This window comes from Balaenoptera ricei, chromosome 1 (assembly GCF_028023285.1).
Source record: "Balaenoptera ricei isolate mBalRic1 chromosome 1, mBalRic1.hap2, whole genome shotgun sequence".
In the NCBI taxonomy this organism is placed as follows: Eukaryota; Metazoa; Chordata; class Mammalia; order Artiodactyla; family Balaenopteridae; genus Balaenoptera; species Balaenoptera ricei.
In genome coordinates, this window is record NC_082639.1 from 144,243,218 (window position 1) to 144,253,206 (window position 9,989).

The 9,989-nt window shown below is 48.3% G+C and overlaps 1 protein-coding gene across 1 annotated transcript in view; it reads left to right on the forward strand.

The window, feature by feature from the left end:
* The window catches only part of CACNA1E (calcium voltage-gated channel subunit alpha1 E), a 370,252-nt gene extending 361,446 nt beyond the window's left edge, over nucleotides 1-8,806 (forward strand). Inside the window, exons 45-49 of the mRNA XM_059903912.1 lie at nucleotides 1,435-1,546; nucleotides 4,213-4,341; nucleotides 5,366-5,546; nucleotides 6,485-6,675; nucleotides 8,217-8,806. Of these exons, the coding sequence (XP_059759895.1) occupies nucleotides 1,435-1,546; nucleotides 4,213-4,341; nucleotides 5,366-5,546; nucleotides 6,485-6,675; nucleotides 8,217-8,759 (1,156 nt within the window). The 3' untranslated portion in view covers nucleotides 8,760-8,806. The remainder of the gene's footprint in view (nucleotides 1-1,434; nucleotides 1,547-4,212; nucleotides 4,342-5,365; nucleotides 5,547-6,484; nucleotides 6,676-8,216) is intronic.
* The last annotated feature ends 1,183 nt before the right edge of the window (nucleotides 8,807-9,989 follow it).

The following is a 9,989-nucleotide window of genomic DNA, read 5'->3' on the forward strand; positions in this document are numbered from 1 at the left end:
TTACTCAGGGTTCAAATTCTTCAAGTCTATAAGGTTGTTCAGTGCTTTTAAGTGTCCTCTCGACCTATTGGGGATCCTGGAGTTACTCATTTTCTGTAGGACAAAAGGGGGCCCATTTCCTACAGAGCAGTGCTTATCTTGTTTCCCATGGTTCTCAGGCCAAGGCACACAGAAGAAGATGATTGACATTTAAGCAGTCGTTTAAATAGCAGACTGCTCTCTAGCAGTTGTAAAAATTCAGCTAAAGCCCTCACTAGCAGCAAGGGGACAGGTTGGGTGAAAAGTCTGCTCTTCAGATTTTCCCCTATGATCCCAGTCTAATGGATTATTTTTCAGTAACTGGCAATCCTTGCTTAGGTCTCAGATTTTCCACTGGATTCGCAGTCATTAGCAGCAGACTCTGCAGTGGCTTTCTCTGGAGCAGATGGGACGCTGGCAGAGACAGTGTCCCATCTCTCCCTCCCAATTCCACACCCACTGAGGGAGCTGCTGCCCCAGTAGCACTGACCACTTTCCTCTTCCTGTGATCAGGAAGCTGAGTCCGCATGCTGGCTTTTAGGTCAAAGAGGAACTGTTACTGTACTAGTAGCAATGAGTGGCAGCAGCAGCCAAATTCTCAGGAAAGATTGGCTGCCTCTTTTTTTTTCCTACCCAGCCCAGTGGATCCCACTGGCTGAGGGTGTCTTTCAGGTACCAAACCGTGGTTTAATAACAGGCACACTGCAACAGCTCTCCATGCTTTTCATTCAGAGGCCCCTAAACACTTGGCCAACTCTGCCCCTGTCCTTTTACCTCATCACCATTGAAGCATCCTCCTACATAGCCATCGACCCAGACGTTGTCACCTCTTTCACCTCTTCTGAAATCGTTCCATTCAGTTCATACGCCAACAGACAGTGTCTGGTACAGAGCAGTCCTTCAGTAAATGTTCATGGCATTGGATTGTTTGGTTTGGCCAGGGATGTTGGCACAATAAAACCATATTCTTACTGAGAGTGGAGGAAATTTTTTAAAAGACCATGACTGCTTAATATTTAAACAAACTGTTCACTGTTTAAACTATGGCATTTTTCTGCCGAATGGAGAAACTGAGCAGAAACAGGTTTACAATCTAGCATTGGTCTTCCATATGGCTGAGTGTGACAAATGATGTCATTTGTCATAAATATGCTAGTCGCCAGCAAAATGATGAATGGTTCCAAATGCAGGTTGAAAACAGTGGTTCCTCTTTTCCAAAGCTTTTTTTAAAAATTTTCTATTCTAGGGCTAGCCACCTGTAAGTTACCAGGCTCACAAGGCAGCCAAGGCTAAAGGGTATTGCCCTTGCTGGGAAGGAAGTCTTGTCTGGGTGGGAATTGGTAATGACAATTACGTCATGACTGTTTCTCTCTCTCTCATGCACACATTACCTCTGAACTTGGCATTGCTTTGCAGGAGTGGCCGGAGTGGATACCCTTCGATGAGTCCACTCTCCCCGCAGGAAATATTCCAGTTGGCCTGTATGGACCCAGCTGATGATGGACAATTCCAGGAACAGCAGTCTCTGGTGAATGAATGAGTTACATGACCTCAAAAATACTTCCTTGGTTTCCCGATCCCTCCCACTCTCATTTTCAAATTTTATTCCATAGCCTTGCTCCATCAGAAAAAAAAAAAACCTTTCTGGTAGTCCAACCAATTACCCTGAAAGTTTCCTGCCATCTCCCCTTTCATAGATGAGTTTCTCATGTTCTTTGACAAATGCTCCCGCTTCAGGTTTTACAACCCCAGAGGCTCCTTACCTGCTTCAGGAACTTATAATGCTTCAGGCCAAGCCCTCTTAATTTATGCCCCTGGGCATCAAATGGAGAAGCAGAAGTCACAAATGAAATCTTGCCTTTGAGAGGGAGCCTTAGGATGAATCATCATAAGAATGAATGGCACAATGGATGACAGATGGAACTTTAGATTTTGATAATACAAAGCTAAAATGGGACTCCCAGAGATGATGGACTTTACTATTAGTTCAGGAGCCATGAGATCAAGTTCCCTCTGGAGCTTAGAATTAAAGTCCAGGTGGTTATTGGTCTGGAAAGAAAAAGGGTAAAACCCAACCTTTGCAACAGTCTATATAGACAGCTTGTATTAAGTGAGTGAGTTCCGTGTCACTTTGATTCTAATTCACCTGTGTTCTTCTCTCCCCTTCATTTTTTTCCCTGACCCCTCCCCACTGTTACTGTGTACCCCAGCGCCTTCCTGAATGGATGTGTGGGTGGAGTGTGGGTGTGGCCTGCTTGTGGAGGGCATGTCTGATGGAATGGGTACCCTTCAGAGGGGAAAAAGCACTTCAATAACTCCAGCAAATGAGTGATTCCATCTCCTGTGACTGAGGAGACAGGGAATTGTACACAGTTGTATTGGGGAGACAGCCATACTCCCCCCCTCCCAGTGTATGACTGGTGGCCTGAGGGTGTTCTTGGTAAAGTGGGTAAGAGTGCTTGGAGCAATTCCCTGCCTTCCTGAGGAGATTAGCACCAAAGCCCAGGGATTAATTGGTACAGATAGTTTAATTCTTAAAAGGGCCTCCCATCATTTTATGGCTTGCCTGGTGATGTGTCTGTCTGGTGAGAAAAATCTCAACAATGTGTCCTTTCTTTCACAGGGAGGCTTTATTACATCATCCTTTCTGCAGGTTCCCCAGGGCTGAGCTGTAGTGCCAGGACTTTTTGGATATATGTTCATCTCATTGTCAATACTGGTGTCTGTAATTCAATTCAGGTGTCAGCCCGTGCTCTACACTCACCACTGTGTACTCCTGCCCATCCTTTGGGGCCCCCTGCTCAATGTCCTGGGACATGGCCATGATTTGTGTGTGTGGGCGTGTGTTGCATGACCTCTGATACCCGTTGACTGCAGTTGTTGTTACCACGTAGACTGCAGTGTTGTTATCACATCTGTTTTGAGTCAGACCTGGGTGCTATATAAAGCACATACTGCAAACAAACACTGTAACTTCTTCAGGTGCACACATCATGTCCTTTGAAGGCAGTCCTCCCATTCATACCAGGAACCACTCAGCTAAATGGTCATTGAGGCCAAGGGGGTGTCTCAGGCCCCCTTTCCTTTAATAGTACCCTACTCATACACCCATGTTTTTAGGTGTCATTTCCTAAATGTAAAATGCTTTTTTTCTGGTATAATCTCCAGATGTCCAAGATATTCCTAGGTCTCTTTGTTGGGTAACCCATGTAAACATTTTTAAAGCAGCTCTACTCTTTATACAATGACACTAGCTGTCTATACAGAGCATGTACATTTGCCAAACTAACATTCTTTAACCAGGAAAATTAAATGATTTGGGCACAACCCTAGAGTTCTCCAACCCAACCTTCTTAAAAGCTCTCAAGTGCTCTCATAGTCCAATACAGTAGCCACTGCCCACATACGGTAATTGAGCACTTGAAATGTGACTAGTCCAAATTGAGATGTGCCATAGGTGTAAAATATATACCAATGTCAAAGACTTGGTACCAAAAAATGTAAAATATCTCATTAATTTTTTATATTGATTACATGTTGCCATGAGAATATTTGGATATATTGGGTTACATAAAATCTATTATTAAATTTCATACTTCTTTTTACTTTTTAAAATGTAATTACTAGGAAATTTTAAATTATATAAGTGGCTTGCATTGTATTTCTATTAGACTGCACTAGTCTAAAGCATTCCTGAAAGATGGCTACCCACCCCCATTATTGGATGGTTTCAATCATAAGAAAGCTCTTAAAATCATGTGTCTTAAGGTTTCAGAAGATACACTTGACACCAGAAATTGGTGACTTTCCTTAAAACAGTGGTTTCTATTTAATTGACAAATGGCTTCTTCAGATTACAAGAATAAACCCCATACTGTCAACTTGCAGAAGGTAAATTTCACAAAGCTATAAAATCTGAAGCATTGCTCAGTGATAACTAAGATGATACTTAACTAGAAAAGGTGATCCTTATCCCTCAATCCTAGTTAGAGCTTTCTGTTTGGGACATCTGGTATACCACATATGTGCACACATAGACACAAACATATATACACATACAACTGAGACCTTAGAGATGCAAGTGCCTCTTCTGAAAGCCGTTCTTCACATGGAGGAGGCAGAATCATCCACTGGAAGTGAGAAGCAATGGGATGGAATCAAGTCCCACAAGCTTGGCTGTGTGTTTATTTCTAGGAGCCAGAGGTTAGTGAATTAAAAAGCGTGCAGCCCTCTAACCATGGCATCTACCTTCCTTCGGACACCCAGGAGCATGCGGGATCTGGGAGGGCATCCTCTATGCCACGCCTGACTGTGGATCCCCAGGTAAAACGCAACCACCACCTACCATATGCAGTGGCATCCTGGGCTGTATTGAATTGGTGGGTTATGAACAAACATCTGATATTTTCAGGTGAGCCCTTGACTTGCCCCCACCCCTTCTCTATAAGCACAACCTGGCTCATGGGCCTTCTCTACAGAGCCTGCTCCTCCACACTGTGTTTCCAGTGAAACCCTAACCACAACAGCCTAGCCAGCAAAAGGGCAGGCCCCCGATGGGCTCAACATCCTCAAGACTCAACCAGCCATGCAAGAAATATTTTCCAGAATTTCCCCTGTGTATTTTTCCTTCCTTTTCTCCTTTCCTGGTTCCTCTAGCACATACACAGTTACTTACACACACAGCTCTGTGTCAGGACTGTCTGTCCTAACCAGTGCAGGCCACGCCTCATTTCTTTGTCTGTTTTCCTGGCTTCTTTTTTCTGTCTGTCTGTCTTACATCAAGTTTTGACAGAGACAAGAAGTTTTTGTGGATCTGTTTTAACATCTGTGGCAAGTCAAAATGCCAGAGTTTAAGGTGGAGCTGGCGTGGGACTGATCGAGAGAGAGCAGTGCATTCTCAGGAGCTATTCATTTACAAGCTCTCCTAAGCTCTAGCGCTATAAGGTGGCGCCTTCTCTGAGGAGGGCAAAAGACAAAAGGCAAAGCCGTGCTTCTTTCATGGTGGAGACTTTTTGACAGTTGCCCCCGCTTATTTCAAAGTGGTTCAAGGTTCACGGCAGGTCCTGGCTGAGTCTCCAGGGTAGATGGCTCTATGGGCAGCTTGCACAGGACCCTCAGCTCCTTGCTTTCCTGAGCGTGAAGAGGAGCCCTGCACCAGCCCAGTGACTATGTTAACGTAAAGACACTTTCTGAAACAGCTTTCTCCAGCTAAGGTCTGAGCAAGAGGCATTTATGGGAGGTGACAATTTGCAATCTTCAACAATCTCAGTCCTACATCTTCCTTACTTTTAGACCATTTCAGTAATTAATCCATACCTTGTGTTCTTCTGGGGGCTCATGTTTCCAGGTGGTGACAGAACCTAGCTCCATGAGACGTTCATTTTCCACTATTCGGGAAAAGCGTTCAAATTCCTCTTGGCTGGAGGAATTCTCCATGGAGCGAAGCAGCGAAAACACCTACAAGTCGCGTCGCCGGAGTTACCACTCCTCCCTGAGGCTGTCAGCCCACCGCCTGAACTCTGACTCAGGTGAGGGAGTTTTCACCGTTTGCCTCTTTTCTGACAAGAACTGAAAATCACGGGAACAGAATCCAGATAAAGATAGGCTTGCGGAGAGTGAAGGAAGAATGCTCCTTAACAAAGGGGGTTTCCTGTCTGACTCACATCATGAAACAAAGCAACAAAACCCTCTCTAGTCATCACAAAGGCTGATGAGATTTCTTTCTTCCAGAGCAGGGCTATAGAAATCATTAAAACAGAGTTTTCCCAAGGGCCTTCTACAAAACCACTCCACTGTCTTAGGGATGCATTAGAGACCCCCTGGCAAGGGCGGAGCTTTACCCACTAACTGCACTACCTGGAATTGTTTTATGCATTTGAGTTTTGTTTTTTAAGGAAAAGGGTCATATAGATAGAAACAGAAAATCACTAGTCTGGTTCAAACTATTTTACTAAGTGAAGAAACAAAGATAAAAAAGCAGTGACATGTCCCATATCATAGGGCCAGTAAGTGGCAGAGAAGGGACTAGAAGTGAAATCCTTTGACTTCAGTCCTAGGGCATTACAGTAACTGTGCTTACTTTGTTCATAGCCACTTCTTAATTCCCTTCTGCTAATGCCATTTTCCCTCTAAAAAGTTACACACCCATGTTTAGGACATAGAGGATTCTTGGGCCACATTGCTGGCAGAGATTCTACCTTAATTGTATCTAGCATAAATGGAAGCAGTAGAGAGTGATTGCATCCTTGAATTTGCAAGTCTTTCCAGTGGCGGCTTGCACACTTACCTCTTCACAAAAGGGTCATTTTCCAGTCTTTCTCTCCTTCTTCCCTTTCAGATCACCTGTTGGCATGTCTGCAGAAGCCAGGGTCCTTGAGGGGCCTGGTCCCAAGCTGTAAGACTTATCTTTGTATTCAGCAGCCAGGATGGGCAGAGTTATGATAGTTGCTTTTGTCATCTCTCATAGGCCACAAGTCCGACACCCACCGCTCAGGGGGCAGAGAGCGGGGACGATCGAAAGAGCGAAAGCATCTTCTCTCTCCCGACGTGTCCCGCTGCAACTCCGAGGAGCGAGGGACCCAGGCCGACTGGGAGTCCCCAGAACGTCATCAGTCCCGGTCTCCCAGTGAGGGCAGGTCACAGACCCCCAACAGACCGGTGAGCATGGAGAGGAAGCTGAGCCTCTGCAGAAGACAGGGAGGGGCGGGCTGTTAACATTAGGTGCAAAATGTGGGCATCCAGCACCCACACAGACCTCAGCTTCACAGGAAACTGCATCCATTGTGCAGAGAGGTTAGCTTTTTACTTAACACTTGTGTACTCAGAAATGGTATGAATTCACAGGAAACCAAAGAGTCCCCCAAGAAAGACAATGGTGTCTAGGGGTCATTCCATCTTGGTTCTCAGAATCCAGAGTCACAAAACCACAACAAATAAGTTCATAAATATCTCAGGCAGATTTCAGAGGAAAGGATGGTTTTTTAGCCAGAAAAGTTTTGACCAGTCGCATGACCCTTAGTATTGGTTGGAATGGTGATTCCTCTCTCAACACAGGATTCAAAAGTCAGATCAATTCTAGCTTCCAGCCATCCCAAGAGGAAGAGCATCTCTCCTTCCAGCCTGTTGCTGAAACATCAGCCTAGGTCTAAGATATAACTACCAGAGCTGTGTGAAAACATTCTCTGGCCCTGTTTTCCTCCTGACTACCATCCCTCACTCCCTGCCCTACCTTGCTCCAATACTCTCGGAGTCCAGATGTGAGACCCATCAGCAGTGAGCAGTGGGGAAGAGGAAGGGCTTCCACAGCCAACTTTCAGATGCAGTTGAGAAGTTTACTTCTAGAGCAGTGGTGTCGAGTTTTAGTGCAGAACAGAGTCACCTAGGGCTTGTTATAAGTGCACATTCCTGGGACCTCAAGCCTTCTGCTTCGGTAGTGAGACCTACTGTAAAGTAGAACCCAGAAATCTTCACTTGGAAGGACCCCAGAATCTCCCAGGAGATCTTGAGCATGTGGTTCCTAGGTTACACGCACACCTTAAGCCTCAACACCGAGCTGGAGGTCCATTTACCAACCCCTGGGCTCAGAGACCCTTGGGAATAGGTGAACAGGTCAAGTCAGGCCTGAACCAGCAGATGAGTGGGGGGGTGTAGAAGCCAAGTTAGTCTTAGCACGCCACTGAAAACCCAGATGCAAAAAGAGAAGATGAGGGAAGGTATTTGCCATGGCCTTAGATCCAATTCCCAAGAACGTTCCCCAGACAGAGCAACTCTAGAGCATTCGTTTACCTTTCATGTAGTTGTCTTTCCCAAAAGCTTCAAGTCTTTCTTTCAACTTGCCACGTGCTAGAGAGGGTGAGCTTCCAGATCTTTGCTACTCAACGTGTCTGTTCCATGGACTGGCAGCACCTGTGAGCTTGTTAGAAATGCAGGATCTCAGGCCCCACCCCAGACTTCCTGAGCTGCATCTGCAGTTGAACAAGACCCCAGAGATGCATAAGCATATTGAAAGTCGACATACCCTGGTCTCAATGGTACTGGCTCCTCAGTCTCCTGTAATCTCTGTGTCCCTGAGTGGATGTGACTGGTAGCAGAGGGGACTCTGTTGGCTCTCTGTAGGAGGGGTTAGGGACCTTAACCAGGTCCCAAGTAAGAATGATGCCAAACCCAGGCTAACATGCCATGTTTTTCCTGCCACACAGGGCACAGGGTCCCTCAGTGAAAGCTCCATCCCCTCCGTCTCTGACACCAGCACCCCAAGACGAAGTCGTCGGCAGCTCCCACCCGTCCCTCCAAAGCCTCGGCCCCTCCTTTCCTACAGCTCCCTGCTCAGACACACTGGGAGCGTCTCCCCACCTGCTGATGGGAGCGAGGGCGGCTCCCCACTGACTTCCCAAGCTCTGGAGGGCAATGACGCCAGCCTGCCCGAGTCTTCCAACCCCCGGTACGTACATCAGGGCCACCCCTCCTCCCCACAGCGCTACATCTCTGAGCCCTACCTGGCCCTGCACGAAGACTCCCACGCCTCGGACTGTGGCGAGGAGGAGACGCTCACCTTTGAAGCAGCTGTGGCTACCAGCCTCGGCCGGTCCAACACCATCGGCTCAGCCCCGCCCCTGCGGCACAGCTGGCAGATGCCCAATGGGCACTATCGGCGGCAGAGGCGCGGGGGGCCTGGACCAGGCGTGATGTGCGGAGCTGTCAGCGACCTTCTGAGTGATACGGAAGAAGACGACAAATGCTAGAGGCTGCTCCCCCCTCCGATGCATGCTCTTCTCTCAACACGGAGATAACCAAGACCCCAATTGGGAAGCCAGTGCGGCCCGGGGGGGGGGGGAGGAAGAGGGAGGAAGAAGATAGAAGGACACCGTGCATTATCAGAGAAGAGGAAGGGAAGGACAGAAGGAAAACCTGTCAAACCCACCAAATCGCTGTATTTCCCTTGGCAAGATGGGCACTGCCATAGTTCTGCCTCTTTGCTGGGGAAAGAATATACAAGAACATGGAGGGTTATTCCCAGGGGAGAAGGGACACGAGGATGGCTTTGCTTCCCCTTGCCCCTTCCCACTTTTCTATAGCCGTGGGGATGTCGGGCCAGCCTGTGGCTACGCCCGTTGCCCTGAGAAGCCTGGAAGACATTCTGGCTCTTAACTGGGGAGTCATGGAGACCCTGGGAGAGCACTCTCCTCCCTCACCAGCCCTTCCTCCTCGGCCAGCACCCCTGCCACCAGGCCAACCACGACGGCATCTCATGCGTTATCCTGTGGCTTGCGTCCCCAGAGGAAGCACAGGCTGAGTTCAGGAGCATTGGATGTCAAGGGTAGGAGGCAGAGAGGGAGGAGAAAGGGGAAGGGGTCGGGGTGCTGTGGTGGCAGCAGCGAGAGCTGGTCTGGGTGAGCAAAGCCATAGTCCGGCCGCCCTCACCGTAGCGGAGGGGGCAAAGGAGCGGAGAGCTGCTGGTGCTGGTCGCTACAGTCCCGTGTGAGGCCTGTCGCCCACTCAGTAGGTGCTGTGTTCACTTAGGATAGGCCAGGGAGGTCCCCTGAGGTCCAGGGAAGTGCCGAAGGCTCTGGTAAGGGTGATATTTTCAAAGTATTTAACAACCCGTGTGACCAGGGCACCAGCTGATGAGAGTGGAGTCTGGCCTTAGCACTGGCGCCCCATGCCATGACAGGCCTTACTTAGCCCGGGAGATGCCAGGCACGGGGGAGCCCCGAGGGTGGGCTGAGTGTGGCAGGGGGGCACTTAAGGGGCTCAGGCAGAGTCAGTTTTCCAACCAGTATAGAGGTAATTCAGTGTGTAGAACGGTGCTGCAGCCGGCCCAGCACATACCGGCTGAATGTCAGCCCAGACTCTGTGCCAGGAGCAGAAGACCTCTTTGCCAGGCAGCAAGGTCAGTGCTGTGCCAAGGCCAGTGAGCCCAAGTGCCAGTGGTCTAGCCTTCCCAGCCACTCCCCAAGAGGGCAGCCCACACA